At 45.1% G+C, this 17,500-nt stretch overlaps 1 protein-coding gene across 1 annotated transcript in view; it reads right to left on the reverse strand.

Annotated features, from left to right (window-relative positions):
• rbfox3a (RNA binding fox-1 homolog 3a) overlaps positions 1 to 17,500 on the reverse strand; it is a 172,958-nt gene that overhangs the window by 9,408 nt on the left and 146,050 nt on the right. Inside the window, exons 10-11 of the mRNA XM_076265800.1 lie at positions 9,164 to 9,203; positions 3,664 to 3,728 (exon numbers count right to left, since the gene is read on the reverse strand). Of these exons, the coding sequence (XP_076121915.1) occupies positions 3,664 to 3,728; positions 9,164 to 9,203 (105 nt within the window). The remainder of the gene's footprint in view (positions 1 to 3,663; positions 3,729 to 9,163; positions 9,204 to 17,500) is intronic.

Consider the following 17,500-nt stretch of genomic DNA (forward strand, 5'->3'; position numbering starts at 1 on the left):
CCTCTCTCCTCAGCCGTTGTTTTTAGTTTTGTTTGTTTGTTTGTTTGTTAGTTTGTTTACTTCCTCTAAAACACACACTTGCAAATGAGCCCCTGAGGATCCCTGATAAGACTAAAGGCTCAACAGCCTCTGGAACCAGGGAGAAGAGAAGAAGAGGAGAAGAGGGAAGGAAGGAGAGAAGAGGAGAGAGGAGGACAGGAGAAGAGGAGGAGAGGGGAGGAGAGGTGAAGAGGGAAGGAAGGAGAGAAGAGGAGAGAGGAGGACAGGAGAAGAGGAGGAGGGGGAGGAGAGGAGGAGAGAGGAGGAGAGGTGAAGAGGGAAGGAAGGAGAGAAGAGGAGAGAGGAGGATAGGAGAAGAGGAGGAGAGGGTAGGAGAGAGGAGGAGAGGTGAAGAGGGAAGGAAGGAGAGATGAGGAGGAGAGGGGAGGAGAGGAGGAGAGGTGAAGAGGGAAGGAAGGAGAGAAGAGGAGGAGAGGGGAGGAGAGGAGGAGAGGTGAAGAGGGAAGGAAGGAGAGAAGAGGAGGAGAGGGGAGGAGAGGAGGAGAGGTGAAGAGGGAAGGAAGGAGAGGAGAAGAGGAGAAGAAGAGGAGAGGAGGACAGGAGAAGAGGAGGAGAGGGTAGGAGAGAGGAGGAGAGGTGAAGAGGGAAGGAAGGAGAGAAGAGGAGGAGAGGGGAGGAGAGGAGGAGAGAGGAGGAGAGGTGAAGAGGGAAGGAAGGAGAGAAGAGGAGAGAGGAGGACAGGAGAAGAGGGGAGAAGAGGAGGAGAGGGAAGGATAGGTGAAGAGGGAAGGAAGGAGAGGAGAAGAGGAGAGGAGGAGAAGAGGGGAGGAGAGGAGGTGTGAGGAGAGGAGAGATCAGAGGGAAGGAGAGGTGAAATGAGATAACAGGGAGATGGGAGGAGAGGAAAGAGGAGGACAAAGAGAATAAGAGGAGAGGAGCTGGTAAAACATTTGAGGAGGAGAGGAGCTCAGATGAAGAAAGGAACATAAGGCCGTGTGAGGAGGAGAAGAGCTCAGATGAAGAAAGGAACATAAGGCCGTGTGAGGAGGAGAAGAACTCAGATGAAGAAAGGAAGAGAAGGCCGTGTCAGGAGGAAAGCAGTCACCTCTCTGTTCCCATCCTCTTCTCTCACTCTGTTCCTGTCCTCTCTTCCACTCTCTCTCTCTCTCTCTCTCTCTGTTCCTGTCTTCTTCTCTCACTCTTTTCTCATCCTTTCTCTCTCACTGTTCCTGTCCTCTCTCTCTCCCCCTCTCATTCCATTCCTGTCCTCTCTCTTTCTCTCTCTCTGTCCTGTCCTCTTTCTTTCTCTCTCTTTTTTCTCTGTCCTGTCCTCTCTTTCTCTCTCTCTCTCTCTCTGTCCTCCTGTCCTTTCTCTCTGACTCTGTGAAGTGGCCTACTGTTGTGAGAGTGTGAGCCTCTGCTCTGATAAAGGAGTGTGTGTGAGAGTGTGAGCCTCTGCTCTGATAAAGGACTGTGTTCTCACACATTTGGTCTCTAGTTCTGTAGGGCACCTATATACGGTTGACCTCTAGGCACACACAGTCAGCGGACATTTAACACCAGAGCAAGACAAGACAAAGCCTATTCATGTCCCCTGAACTCATCTCTCTCTCTCTCTCTCTCCCTCTCTTTTGGGTCTGCCTCCATTAGTTATGGGTGATGCTAAAGGGAGGTGTCCCACTGAAATATGTCCTGACTGAAACTGAGGGGAGTGTCACTCTGAAATATGTTCTGATTGAAACACATCCCTGATGAAATATACCCCTGGGCAGTGGCTGTTGTCTCACCTGCCCACTGATCTTTATCTGTGTGTGTGTCTGTGTGTGTGTGTGTGTGTGTGTGTGTGTGTGTGTGTGCGCGCATGTGTGTACAGTATGTGAGTGTGTGTGTGTCTGTGTGTGTTTCACAGAACTCCATCTACATCTGACCCAGACATTTCCCCAGGCAAACATTTGAGTCCATCTCTCTGGTAGAAGATTGTTTGTATTGAGTTGTGATGTGCTGTGTGTGTTAACAGAGAGGTAGTGTGTTAGTGTCAGTGTGTGTGTAACTGTGTGTTAGTATGTGTCTGTATTGTGTGTGTGTGTCTGTGTGTGTGGGTAGGTGTGTCTGTCTGTATCTGTGTGTATCTGTGTATATGTGTGTGTGTGTGTGAGAGAGAGAGAGAGAGAGAGAGAGAGAGAGAGTCTGCATCTGTGTGTATATGTGTGTGTGAGAGAGTGTGTGTGTATGTGTGTGTGTGTGTGTGTGTGTGAGAGTGTGTGTGTGTGTATGAGTATGTGTGTGTGTGTGTGTGTGTGTGTATGAGTATGTGTGTGTGTGTGTGTGTGTGTGTATGAGTATGTATGTGTGTGTGTGTGTGTATGAGTATGTGTGTGTGTGTGTGTGTGATCTCCATCTGCACCTGCTGCTGATACATCTAGCATTATCTCAGTGCTTCAGGCTGTGGTGTAGTGCCTTGGACCTTATCGTGCTGACACGCTCAATCTACCTGCATTACAGCAGGACCGCAACCCCCCCGTAACCCCCCTTCCATCACCAGCCTGCCCGACACAGGCCCACAATCACGGGCATAAATCTCCCTCCCCACACATGCACACACAGGCCTGGCGTGTGTGTGTGTGGTGTGTGTGTGTGTGTTCTTTAACCGCTGTAAGGCTTTGAGACCCAGCTGCCCTGTGTGTGCTCTGGGTCAGCCTGTATAATTAATACCCTTTGTATGTGTGTGTGTGTGTGTGTGCTCTGGGTCAGCCTGTATAATTAATACCCTCTCAAGGCAGGACAGAAGGTGAACACAGAGCAGAGCAGTGCCAAACAGCAGCACCACGGAATACCAGAGTGTGTGTGTGGACAACTAGAGTGTGTGCGTCTGTGTCTGCAGAAAACCAGAGAGAGAGTGTGTGTGTGTCCACGGTCTCTTACTGCTAAAACAGAATACCAGAGTGTGTGTCTGCACATTTAAAGTTTTTTACTGCTAAGGCAGAACATTACTGCTCTGGGGCAGGATACAGAGCCACTTCTGCTCCAACAGAAAGTTACAGAATTTAAAAATGTGAAATGTAAAAATGTATTGCCCAAACAATTACGGCATCTTATCATGAAAAAAACAACAACAGGTGTGTTATGAGTTAAACACTGAAGTATCTACAATGCATCTGTCTGAAGCAATGGCTAGCTAATAGCTAATAGCTAGCTCTTAATGTGAGGCAGATGACTGTGAAGCACTGGCTAGCTAATAGCTAGCTCTGAATGTGAGGCAGGTGACTGTGAAGCACTGGCTAGCTAATAGCTAATAGCTAGCTCTGAATGTGAGGCAGGTGACTGTGAAGCACTGGCTAGCTAATAGCTAATAGCTAGCTCTGAATGTGAGGCAGGTGACTGTGAAGCACCGGCTAGCTAATAGCTAGCTCTGAATGTGAGGCAGGCGACTGTGAAGCACTGACTAGCTAATAGCTAGCTCTGAATGTGAGGCAGGTGACTGTGAAGCACTGGCTAGCTAATAGCTAGCTCTGAATGTGAGGCAGGTGACTGTGAAGCACTGGCTAGCTAATGGCTATTAGGAAGCTCTGAATGTGAGGTAGGTGACTGTGAAACAGTTGAGAGCAGAGATGTAGTTCCACCTCCTGACTGAGGGGGGAGCTGTGAGTTAATCAGCAGACTTACCTGTCACTGTAGGCTGCTGCAGCTGTTGCAGCTGGTTGGGCATATCTGTATGCTGCATAGCCTCCCTGTCCCATGTGCACACACAACAAACAAACAAACAAACAAAACACACACACAGAGGAGACATACGATTATAATCAGCACATAGATATGGCTCAGAGTGTGTTTTATATGGTAGAGAGTGAAGACTGATGCCAGCATCAACACACACACGCACACACACACATACATACACACAAGGTGCGATTTGTGTAAAAACCAGAGGGGGGGGGATGATTTTGAAGAAGTTTGTAACCCCCCCCCAAAAAAAATAAATATATATATATATTATTTTTGCCACCTTTGTAACATTTTAGTTTTAGTTTACCGTGGTGTATGACTTTAAACAGCGAGTGTGCTTGGTATGATGATCAGCTCTAATGCAGGGTAGGACTACGTTTTGACAAGCATACAAATTCACCTTGTTCTTGCCCCATCTGAAATGACTTCTCTACTTTTGCTGCCTCCATCCTTTCTGTATTTGTTGTGTAAAAAAACGTTATATATGACGGCACTGAAGTCTTAAGTTAGTGAATTGGCTAACAGTGTTAGTTGGTAACCAAATAGCCTACACATTGCGCTACACACTGCGTAGGCTACGTGCATTCTCTCTCCTGCTGATTTGCGTTCAGTAGCCAAGTGCGTAATATTGCAAAAGTTGAAAAAATAGATGTGTTTATTGTAGCCTACAGAAAATAAATAGCATATTATACTGTCAGTTAATTGCATACAGTGCAGTGAAGAGTTTGGAGAGTAAAGTTATAGGGCAACTTGAAGTTTTATGAAAATAATTTACGAACCAGAACATAAAGACCATGAAGCTTCTATTTCTTGCAGCTGTTAAAACACCCGCTAGATAGTTTAAATACCCACCAACATTCGTTTTTGCAGTAGGCTACAGATTATTTCTAAAAGTTATTTGTCTACTACTGGCTGATTTATCAAACGAGGGGTTTCTCGTTCGTCCTCCGCAAACTACAGGTGTTTCGGTAGAGAGCCATTGAATAAGTGATGCCAAGCAATTTCTGTAACACTTTTTGTGACATTCAGCAAATATCTCCTCATTTAATGTAAGTTCCTTCGGACAATAGGCCTACGTTCTACTCTACGTGCAGTTGTCCTCCATCTCAGTTGCATCAGTTTTCTAATTTTGAAGGTTCTAAAACATTATTATGCTTCACTACATTGCTTTCATTTGTCCAGCTAACTTTTCCATTGAACCTAGCCATTTTTGATGGATTACACACTCGACATTCTGAAATGTCCTGCACGATCAAGGCCAAATTAAGTTATCACGCAGCCACTGTGTCAGCAGCATCAGTGCTGATGGTGACGGTGCGTTTCTGATGTCAGATTATTATGTAGGCTAGCCTACTAGACTGTTCTCACGTTGCAGCGATTTACTTATATGAAGTAGCATTAATTAATATGAGGGGCAGAGGGGGATAAATGTTGTCCCCCCGACGATAAAAATAATTTAGCAGAGGTAGGGATAGGAAAACCAGAGGGGGGGGAATCCTCACCATCCCCCCCTACAAATCGCACCCTGCATACACACATATCCAAGCTCCATGGGGCACTCTTTGACTGATGGGAGGGCTCTTCATTAAAATAGCCCCACATCATCACACACCCTTCACCATATCTCACGATTGACATGGGGTACTTACTTTCCATAAGATCATCTCTTAATGTAAATCAAACCAGGTATTCGGCTAACTGAAATAAAACCATGTCAATATCTAGGCATGGTGATGATGTGGGGCTATTTTAATTCCAAAGGCCAAGGGAACTTTATCAGGATGTATCCTGGATCCATGAAATAACTGGCCTTTAACTCATTGAATGCCAAGCTGTTTTCGGAAGCTTTGTCCTAGAGTGCCAGCAATCTAGACCATTGTTGATGATTTTTGTACAGCCACAGCATATTCTGTGTTATAGCTATGAACACATACAATGGCTCGTTTAAAATGTGAGACTTTAAGCTCTCAGTGGGTGCAAACCGTGTATTTCTACACGCCTCTGTTCCTGAGAAATCCCAAGCTAAACAGTGGCTAGTTTTCATCAAAATCGCTGTTTTTTTTCTAGAAATGGAGATATAACGTCTTTCATGAAATATGAAGTGTTGCCTGTAAACTTTCCGGGAAGTGATCAGCGAGACCTGGCGAGACTGCCACCTAGTGATAGACCCACGAAAATGGCCTGGTTTTGAGTTTCCGTGCATGCGTCACTGATTCGACCCAAAGCGGCAACCGAGTTATGATAAAATGTCCAGATTGTGCGTTTTCATGAGTTTTCGATCGTCATATATTTCATTTACATTCATCACAGAGTTCCCAAAATCACATATACGGTGTGTTAGAGTGTCTAGTTTCGTAATTTAAAAAAAAAAAAGCTAAAAAAGGAATATTACATTTTTGGCACTCAACGCATGGGAAGAAAAAACGTAATATTAAGTTTTTGGCACTCAATGAGTTAAAAATAAAAATCTGCCTGCCTCTATGGGAATTTAGCATAGGGGTATGTATACTTGTATACATATGTATATTCATTCACAAAGACAATTGGTGTCCTTAAAGGTTGGATTTTTCCACATGCAATAAGATCATTTTCCAAAAGATGATTTTTTATTCCTCTTTTTAGTCAACTTTACTGTAGATAGCTTCTGCTAACCACCAACTCATGGGGTTCACTCTTTATTACGACATCCCGTTATTACGACGACCCTCTATTACGACATGCCTCTATTTAGACATGCCCCTACTCCGATTTTTTTTAGTACCGCTATTCCGACATTACCAATCCTCATTTTCAATTTATCTCTGCAGTTCCTGTATCCTATCAAATTCCAACATGCATGGATGAGCTGTAGTCATGTCATATGCACCTGCAGACATCAACAATCCACCCGCCATCCACTCCAAACAATGTTTTTCCCAATAATTGATATCGGCACACATTTCAGTCAAAACCTTAGGTGATTTTGAACTGGCCATGTGAATAAATGTTACACCAGAGCCCGTCTACGGAGAGCCTGGCCACTCCGTATTAAGTCTTCTGCTAACCACATACTCACAATACTGTAGATAGCATCTGCTAACCACATACTCACAATACTGTAGATAACTTCTGCTAACCACATACTCACAATACTGTAGATAACTTCTGCTAACCACCTACTCACAATACTGTAGATAGCATCTGCTAACCACCTACTCACAATACGCACACACATCCAAAAACATGCTGCAGGCTTCTCAGCTTTATAAGCCACAGCTTTTGTCAACGACACACCACGGATACACCCACGAAAATGCCTAAAATGAAGGAAGTGAAAGTTGGTAATCAAGCTAGCTTGGAAGTATGTGAGGCACCTGTGTGTGTCAGGGATGGAAATTAAATATTTTTTCTACCTGCCACTGTGGCTGGTGGATTCCAAAATCTACCAGCCACTCAACTTTTTTACCAGCCACTAGAGAAACGGCATGAAAATGTGATATCATGATTATAGTAGGCTACCCAAAATGATCACAGTAATTGGCATTATTGCAATATGACTAAAATGTGCTGAGTTTTGCCCTAAACCTGTCCTCCAAGCACAGTAGCAACAAAACTAAAGGTCAACAGAACCACATTCATATGCTATAGTGTCTTGTCATAAAAGTGGTGTGGCTCCTTTAAGACTCCGTTTGTGTGAGTTCTGGAGCATCCTATAATCCAACTCTCCAACTTGATCTAAGTATAGTGTACATCATCTGATTTAAATATTTACAGGTAAGGCTATATTTAACATTTAGCATTTATTTTCTATTTGGCCCATAATGAAATCATGCACTGAACAATTTAAGCACAGCTCAGCTTTAAGAAATGTAATAGGCATGCTTAGCATTTTGTGAAACTACATTGGAAAAACTCTGGTTGTACAGTTATCTAGGCGATATTGGCGACATTTATTTTGTATTTGGCCTTATCATATATGACAAAAGCCCAACGTTGGAGACCGTGTAGACATTTGCTTCAATTTCAAAACCGGATTACTCGGGAACGGCTATAACTTGTATAAGGGAATGCTTTACACCTTTGCGTTCGTATAAGTTCTGCTGTTTATTCTGATACGGTTTGTAATTTATTTGAATGAAAAGTTTGTGAGATATTCACGACGAATGGGTGTGGAGATGTCCGTCTGTCTGCCTCATAGGTCTAAATAGCAGCGTGTAGCGGGCCGGATTAAAATACCTAGGCCTACGGGCCAATTCAAAAGAGAACTATTTACGTGAGAATATTAGCCTGTGAAGATATAACGCAGATCCACATATCTCACTAGATATGTCTATGCAGTCATCCTGAAATAATCTAGCAGTGGCACATGAAAGCATAGTGACAGTTTCTTAATGGTAGTGAAGTGAAAGTGAAGCGTTGCACCAGTGCCTATAGGCTATGCTGCGGTGGCGGCTCACTACGAGTTGTAGAACTTCAAATCAGCGCGATTTACCCTTATAGGCTGGTAACGTTAGGCTACATGATCCCTACAGACACTTTCTTACTTTTAACCGTCAATAAGTATGAAAATTAGATCGGATCTGACTATTTGTGGTACGCTAGCTCTTCCCGCCACAGTGGCTGGTAAGTTGACCAAATTCACCCGCCAGCGCAAAAAAACTACCCGCATTTGGCGGGGGGCGGGTGGTTAATTTCCATCCCTGGTGTGTGTGTGTGTGTGTGTGTGTGTGTGTGTGGCGTTTCTGGAAGAGAAAGTATGTGAATCACCAGCAGGTAGAGTATGTACCTGTTTACATTACAGGAATGCTCATGCACATGATTCTATATAGTGAGCTTGCAGTAGGCTGCACTGAAGATGCTGGAAGAATATCGGCCATTTTGTACAAGGAGAGGAGGAGGGTAGAGAGAAAAGGGGAGGCATAGAGGGAAAGAGGGGGGAAGAGAAAGAAAAAGATGGAGAGGGGGATAGAGGAAGGAGGAAAGTAAAGAGAGAGGAGGATAGAGGAACAGCGAGAGAAAGAGAGAGGGGGATAGAGGAAGAAAGAGAGAGGAGGATAGAGGGATGAAGAGGGGAGGAGAGAGAGGGGGATAGAGGGAGAAAGATAGAAGGAGAGAGAGAAGGATGGAGAGAGGAAGAGGGAGAGAAACATGTACACTGCAGAAATCATCTGGCCTGACTTGCTCTTTCAGTCTGTGCCAACTGCTGAGTTGTGAGATAACCTGCCCGTGTGTGTGTGTGTGTGTGTGTGTGTGTGTGTGGGAGGGAAGTGTAAGAGTGTGCTGGCATTGAACATGCACTTGGCAAAGCCAGCGAAAAGAGGCGTTGTCACGGTGACAAAGCACATTGGTTGTACTCTCTCATTCGCACATATACAGTACACACACACACACACACACACCTATATACTGTACACACAAACACTGCAACAATGGGAGAAGGAGAGAAGGGAGCGTTACTCACATAGATTTCTGCGCCATAGAAGCCGTCCTGGTAGACAACACTGTATGGAGGAGAAGACAAAGACCAGAGTGTGATGCACCACTTCACAACCACACACACACACACACACACACACACACACACACACACAACCCAGCCATTTCCCATTTCAGAAGGGAATGGGAGAGAGGGCCGATGGGCTTTTTCACTTAACCACATCAACTAAACTGCCCCAATAGCCATCCACACATAACACAGACACATAAACACACACTCACACACACACACCTCCCCGCTACCTGTCAAAATAAAACCCAGACACGGCATGGCGTCTGTGATGAAGGGGGTGGCTGAGGCGCAAACGGCCATTTTGGAATGCAGGAGCAATTTTCTGGTCTGTTAGGGTCTGTGTTGTTTGTTGATGGCCTCTCCTCCTCCACGCTTGGGAGAACCGCAGAACCAGAGCGGAACCCATAAATCACTCTGGCGCCACAGTCTAGGGCAGTTACAGATGGCCACTCACCCCTATCAGGGGCAGTTAGAGGCCCTATGCTGCTGCGCTGGGGTATTAGAGTGTTGAAGCTGGCGGCTGCTCAATGACAGTAGCAGGATAAAAGGTGTGTGTGCGTGTGTGTGCAAGTGTGTGCGTTGGAGGGGGGGTTGTGGGGGCGGTGGTTGTGTGCTGAGTTCTGGCCAGCACAGACGTCAGCTACACATGGGACCAGCTAGCGCTTGTGGCATCATTCAATTACATATGGGACCAGCTAGCGTTAGCACCACCATTCAATTACACATGGGACCAGCTAGCGTTAGCGCCACCATTCAATTACATATGGGACCAGCTAGTGTTAGCGCCACCCAGGCGCGGACTGGTAATCTGTACAACCGGGCAAATGCCCGGTGGGCCGGTCCACATGTGGGCCGGTGACCTCCGGGATTTTTTTTTTTTTTTTTAAAGTTATTTAGCCTATTTGCGGCCCGTCGTGTAGGCCTAGGCCTAGCCTATAAATGCAGTTGCATCCATTTGGCTTGGGGGGTGACAGGTCAATCATTTTGGCCTCTTGATGACAGGTTCAGTGTGTGTTACGATCGCGCCCCCCTGCCCCACCCCTCAAGTGGATTTGTCTAAGCAGCCGCTAGTTCGAGTGCAAGATAGCCTAGGCTGTGTAAGTGCCCTCCGCTGGCTGGTGTTCACATTACCGCAGTTTAACCGTAAACAGCAATCAGAGGTCTAGTTTTATTCCATAAATATATTGTTTTTTATAGACGTTAGTTGCACGCGCTACCAATAGCTTCCATTTACTGCACCATGTAGGCTATAGTGCGGTTCTGTCAACATAAAAAACTACGGGTAGCCTACAATTTTCGCACAACTTGGTGGAAAAGTGTAGCACAGGTTAAAGAAAACCCATTCATTTTTGGAGCTGATCCTACTCAAAAGGAACTTCAAAGTATTTCCCATATAGTAGGCCTAGCCTTTTAGCTCACAACGACAGTGAAAGTGAAACTTGGAAAGTGGTCTCTCCACCGAGTGTTAGCCTACATTAGATGCACAATCAATCGCGAGTCGATGCAGGTAAAAAGTAGGCTATCAACTGGTAGGTTAGTAACCAACGGTTTAGTATACACTTGTGGTGATAGCCTACAGTTAATGTGAATCGCGGACTATAACCAAAGTAAAGGAGAAGATTTGCACCAAATAAAGGCTGTGTTTGTGTTTCTACAACATCTTGGCACAAAACGTAATTTCTGTCGACAATGTCCATGTTCAGTAGCCTATATTTTTCATTTAGTCAAGCAGTGACATGTGGTTTAATGCATTGGTTCTCAAAGTGGGGCCCGCAGCACATTGTCAGGGGGTCCCTGACAAAGTTTGCTACAAAATATAAAATTGTCTTATATGGCGAAAAATGCTACAGTATCAGTATTTGCCCAATTGATCTGCTGATACATTACATCAATATGTCAAAACACTTTACTATTAATTAACCGCCAACAAAATGAAAGTTATGTGAAGCAAACACTATGTGTTCACATTTGACAAAGAAACAACAATCCTTTAAAAAAAAAAAATCCTACATACTGTCAAAATTTGCTAACATGACTATTGTGGTATTGGCACTCTATGTTTTTAAAATCCATATAACATAAGCATCAGTGGCGATTGCTGCTCTTTGGAACAGGGGAAGCTCTGATAAAAATGGTAAATTATTAAATTAATATTATTAAGGTGCTATATTGTTCTTTGAGGGCAAAAAGTATCCCAAACAGTAGGCTATAGAGTTGGCATGGCAGACATGGCATAATGTAGCCTACACCGTTATATAGCGCGCTACCTAATTTAGCCTAAATACACAACTGGAACAAAAGCAAGTCACAAACTCTGTAACTCCACATTACGGTTTTATTTACAGTATGCTATTTACAAAGACAAATTGAAACCGACTGTATTGCTCCCAAATTATGAGAATTTGAGCTGTAACTTGCCTTGTATCTCGACTTCACCTGCTAACACTAACGTTAACGCATCCCTGCCTTGAACTTGAACCACTTCCTGTCAGATCGCGACATATGCTGTCAATCAAAAAGAGTCCAGCCTCTATGACGGTTCCTCCAATCATCATACAGAAGCTCGGCGTCCGGGCCATCCCACTGTCCCATTCACTCCCAGAGACGCCGGGCTTCCCTGGAAATGACGATTTTGTGGCGTTTGTCCAATAAACATGTAGCTTTTCTGCACTGAGATCAGCCCACTCTGTAGTGCCATTGAAAGTCCAGTGAAGCCGAGCGTCTATGGGTTTTTGCATGGTTTTTTTTTATGGATCGCGTCGTCACAGCAATGTATTACGGGTGCAAAATCACGATAAATGACCGGCAAAACCTTATTGCTGAACAAACTAGCCATGAAGATTAACATGTTTTCAGCATGTTCTAGTTGGAATAGTAGGCTAGAAGCTAATGTAATAGTGTTATTTGATGCGATTTTCCGTGATATTTTAGAGGAGGCTGAGCTTCCCCTGTAGTCTTAGAGCAATCGCCTCTGATAAGCATCTAACAGAAAAAAAAGCTATACAGCTACATGATTAACTTAAGTTTTATGTGTTGCGATTTTGAGGGGTCCTTGGAGAATTGTCCACTCCATGAGGGTTCTCCGGCCCACAAAAGTTTGAGAACCGCTGGTTTAATGCATGGGGTAACATGACGTGAGACACACAGAAGATAAGCCTGTCTATAGTAGCCTATCCCTGAATCCTGTCCCTCTCAAATCACTTTAAAGAGAGAGACCCCCGGACCCCCGTGTTAATGTGATTAGGAATAGGTCCAAATCTAAATGTTTGGGTTCAGTTTATGAAGTGTTGCTACAGCATAATAATGTGTGTTTGTTATTTTTATTTATTTATTTATTTATTTGTATTTATTTATTTTTTTTGGGGGGGGGGGGGGTGTCGTCGGTCCAGTGGTGGGCCGATCCAGGAGAAAATTGCCAGGGCCGAATTTTGCTCCCAGTCCGACCCTGGCGCCACCATTCAATTACATATGGGACCAGGTAGCGTTAGCACCACCATTCAATTACACATGGGACCAGGTAGCATTAGCACCACCATTCAATTACACATGGGACCAGCTAGCGTTAGCACCACCATTCAATTACACATGGGACCAGGTAGCGTTAGCACCACCATTCAATTACACATGGGACCAGCTAGCGTTAGCGGCACCATTCAATTACACATGGGACCAGGTAGCGTTAGCACCACCATTCAATTACACATGGGACCAGCTAGCGTTAGCGGCACCATTCAATTACACATGGGACCAGCTAGCGTTAGCACCACCATTAAATTACACATGGGACCAGCTAGTGTTAGCGCCACCATTCAATAACATATGGGACCAGCTAGTGTTAGTGCCACCATTCATTAAACATTAGCATTAGCAAGCATGTTTCATAAATGTTGACGGGCACTGCAAATGGGCACTGGCCTTAAACTAACCACTACAGCACCCCCCCCCCCAGCTAGTGCAGTTGATGTGTGTCTGTGTGTGTATGAGTGTGTTGTGTGTGTGTATGTGTGTGTGTGTGTGTGTTTATGTGTGAGTGTGTGTGTGTGTGTGTGTCTGTCTGTCTGTGTCTGTGTGTATGTACTGTATGTGTGTGGTGAGTATGTGTGTATTTGGTGATCTGGTGCTACCAATTCACTTTATATAGGCGGCTAATGTGGCCTCTCAATCAAGATGTGCGAGATCACCACCTCCACTGTGCAGAAGCTGGACTCCAAAGCCAACAATTACATCAGCAAGTGGCTGGGCGTACCCCAACAATTACATCAGGAATGGGGGGCGCTGTGGCACAACAGGCTACAGCGCTCGTACCATATACGGGTCCAAGTGCCCACGGGGACCCAGGTTCGAATCCGACCTGTGGTCATATCCCGGTCCCACCCCATCTCTCTCTCCCACTTACTTCCTGTCTCACTCTTCACTGTCCTATACAAATAAAGGCAAAAAGCCCCAAAAATATACTTGAAAAAAACAACAACAATTACATCAGGAAGTGCCTGGGCGTACCTCCAGAGCCTCTCCAGCACTGGCCTGTTTGGGAGGAATGCACTTCAGCTGCCACTGAAGCCAATCCTGTTGGGCTACAGGCAGGAGAAGGCGAGGCTTGTCCTGGAGCTGAGGGACTCGTCAGACGCATCTGTGCAGGACACCAAAGCCCCAGTCCCAACAGGTTGCAAGTGGAGGGCAGAACCGGCAGTCAACCAGGCTATCAGGGAACTGGCCTGGGGTGGGGGACTGCTCCAAAGATGTGGTCCAAAGCCACAAGGAAGGAGAGGAAAGAGCTAGGATCTCCAAGGTGTTCAGGACAGAGGAGGAGAACTATAAGATCAAAGCCCTTAGCCAGCGCCAGCAAAGACACTGGACGACCAGGGAAGAAGTAATAAGCAGGACCGTAGGTTGGGCCAACATGTGGAAGATCCCCCAAGCCAGGCTCCTATGGCTCAGAGGAGAGCTGCCAACTCTGCAATGTCCCAAATCTAAGCCTGCAGCAAATCCCGTCAAGCTGCAAAACAGCACTGACCCAGGGTCAGTACAGGTGGCCTGTGGACGTCCTGCTGGCGGAGATCCTGGAGGTACGCAGGACAGAAACAGCCAGGGAGCGCCTATCACAGTCATCAAGGCGGCCGATCCATGTCGTCAGAGAGGGAGAAATGGCCCCTAACATCACGCAGCTCCAGAGTCAGGCAGTTGTGAGTGGAACCTGAGAGTGAACCTCGATCGGCAGCTCAGGTTTCCGAAAGAGATCACAACAGCCAACCTTCGACCAGACACAGGGGCGTTTCTAGACTTTCAGGACAACCTGGGCTTAGCCCGGCTGGACCGGATGTAAATGTAAAGATTAGCTGAGGATTTTTTCTATATATATACAGTACATAAAAGGTGTTATTATAGTAGACAACAGACTACATTAGACTGCCCAAATTATTTATTATTGAAATCATTAAGCAAATGTTTTGCACCTCCTTCTGTTGATCTCCCTTCTCTCTCCATCACCTGACTGCTCTTTTGTTGTTTGATCTATGCCAGAGATCTACCAATATGTTTGATATTAAAATGGGATTGCACACACACACAAAGAGATAGAGAGAAAACAGCTACCCTCTACAAAATCATGGAATCAGATCAGTGTGTGGCAAACCAACAAAAACATACTACATTGCAGGATACAAAGAACTTTTGAGATTGCAATGTTCAGCTCTAATTACAAATGCTTTGCTTATGCATAGGGCATTTGCATACATTTCAGTGGACATTTAAACACATTCCCATGGAACATGTTCATTCCCATGAAACTTGGGTTTTTTAATGCTGTTTTGTTTGTCATCCGCTTTGTAATCACTTTGATGGTTAAATGGCTCATTACAGGGTGAATGAAAGCTGTCTCAGCCCCCTCTAGATATTTCATGGTTTATAGTTTGTCACTGTTAAAACATCTACCTTACGAAAAAATCCTACATTGCAGGCCTACTGTGTATCAAAACTGCAATTTTTTTGCTATAGTGTTAGAGAGTGTAACATCCTCGTCTGCTCCTCAGAACATCAGTACAAATGTTCAACAACGGCAACAAATGCTTAGCCTACTAGCAGGGCTTACCAGACCAATGCTGGTAAATATTGAAGTTGGTAGATTTCAGACAGAAAATATGGATTACCTATTGAATGGTGGGTGAATTTCGCCACTTCATTTGTCAGTGACGATATTCAAGATAGTGAATGGTAGATATTCACATTTCAAAAAGTTAATTTTGACTCCTGCTTAGTGTTTACTAATGATAGCTTGCTACATGTAGCCAGCTAGCGATAGGACAGGTAAACAACACTAATAGCTGGCCTTTATGGAGTTGGTCGGACAGGACTAAGCTTATATTTCAGTTTGCAAACATGAATTCTTACCCTTTGCCTTTCGTTTGAAAAAGCCAAACAGTTTCAATTGTTTTTTTGCTGGCCATGTCACGTCTGCTTTCTCAACGTAGGCTACTGCAACCTATGATGCTGCACCACCCAGTGAGTTGACAGCAGTAACGTTAGTTGAGAGCACAGATCCACTGATCTCAGACCAGACCGCGAAGCGACCCTCTGCCGCTCTCCACCCACCCCCAGCCCAGCCCAGCCCCGCCCCGCCCCGCCCGTTCTGCTTCTCCTTGTCAGAGTTTAGTGTTCGGGATTCCTTGTTCTAACAGGCTACGAGGGGTAGAATGCACAACAAAATAAAAAAGTTAAATAATATTCTTTTGGCTACCCGGGCTGAGCTCAATTTACCCCAGGCTGAAGCCCCGGTAAAATCGGCTGGCGACGCCCCTGACCAGACATCATTCTCTGGTCTGCCACAGCTCGGGCAGTAATCTTGGCAGAGCTCACTGTCCCGTGGGAGGGAGGAATGGAGGCGGCCTTTGAGAGGAAAAAAAGCCGGTACCTCGACCTCAGCCTAATGCAGAGAGGCTGGGTGGTCAACTGTCAGCTACCTGGTGGAAGTCGGCTGTAGGAGTTTGTGGGAGCATCCACCCAGCGCATTCCTGAAGAACATTCAATTCAATTCAAAAAACTTTATTTATCCCCGATGGGCAATTTTCTCCATGCAGGCATAGTGACATATAAGACAAAAAACAACAAATAAGACATAACACAACATATAAGACAGGACAAAAGAAAGAACAGGACAGACAGGAGTGTAAGGGGGGGGGGGGGTTAGTCCCAGGTGATGGAGGAGGAGGGGGCTTGGAGCATATTCAAGTTCAAAAGGCGAATAGCCTCAAAAGTAAAGGTGGCCTTCCTCCTGTTAGTCCTAGCCAGAGGACAGCGCAGACGCCTGCCAGAGGGCAGCCATTCAAAAACTCTGTGTAGGACATGGGTAGAGTGTTCTAAGATGCAGTTGGCTTTTCTTAATGTTGCCTTGTCACACAGTGATGTCATAGACTGAAGAGGGTGGCCAATGATTTTAGAACATGTGTTCACAATGCTCTGGAGGTGTTTCTTATTTTTGACTGAGGGAGTGAAACCAGCACATGGATGAAAAGGTCAGTATACTTTCAATAAAGGAGGTGTAAAAAATGCTGAGAATCTTCCTGTTCACTCCAAAGGAGTAAAGTTTCCTCAAGAAATACTGCCACTAGAGTCAAAACGCAGTTTGTCATCAATGACAGTGCCCAGGTATTTATATTCATGTACAACTTCCACTGGTTCCCCATGGATTGTAGTTGTAGTCCTGCTTCCTCCATGCTTAGTGAAGTCAATGAACATCTCCTTGGTCTTTGTAACATTTATCTCCAAAAAGGAGCTATCACACCATTCCACAAACTCACTGAGGACAGGCCTGTGATCTTGGACAGAACCATGTAGCAGGGAAAGGGGAACAGTATCGTCAGCAAACTTCACTAGATGACGATCAGCATGGCGACTTCTACAGTCATCTGTGTACAAGATGAAAAGTAGTGGTGAGAGGACACAACCCTGGGGTGAGCCAGTGGACGTGTATCTGATGTCAGAGAACCTCTTGTTGACCAGCACCGCCTGTGTTCTTTGGGTCAGAAAGTCTGTAATCCACAGAATTAGCTGATGATCCAGGTTGAAATAATCCATACGTTTTTTAGCCAGCATGTGAGGTTGAATGGTTTTAAAGGCAGACGAGAAATCCGCAAATAGGAGCCGGGCAAAAGAATTTGGGCTTTCTACATGTTCATGGATGGCATTCAATATGTAGATTTTGGCATCATCCACCCCTCTTTAGGCACGATATGCAAACTGAAGAGGATCCATCTTTGAAGCTGTGGCGCTGATAATGTGAGCTTTCACCATCCT

This window comes from Alosa pseudoharengus, unplaced genomic scaffold (genome assembly GCF_046254945.1).
Source record: "Alosa pseudoharengus isolate Yale_2024_CS ecotype anadromous, Long Island Sound unplaced genomic scaffold, YU_APseudo_1.1 YU_APseudo_1.1_scf_4, whole genome shotgun sequence".
In the NCBI taxonomy this organism is placed as follows: domain Eukaryota; kingdom Metazoa; phylum Chordata; class Actinopteri; order Clupeiformes; family Clupeidae; genus Alosa; species Alosa pseudoharengus.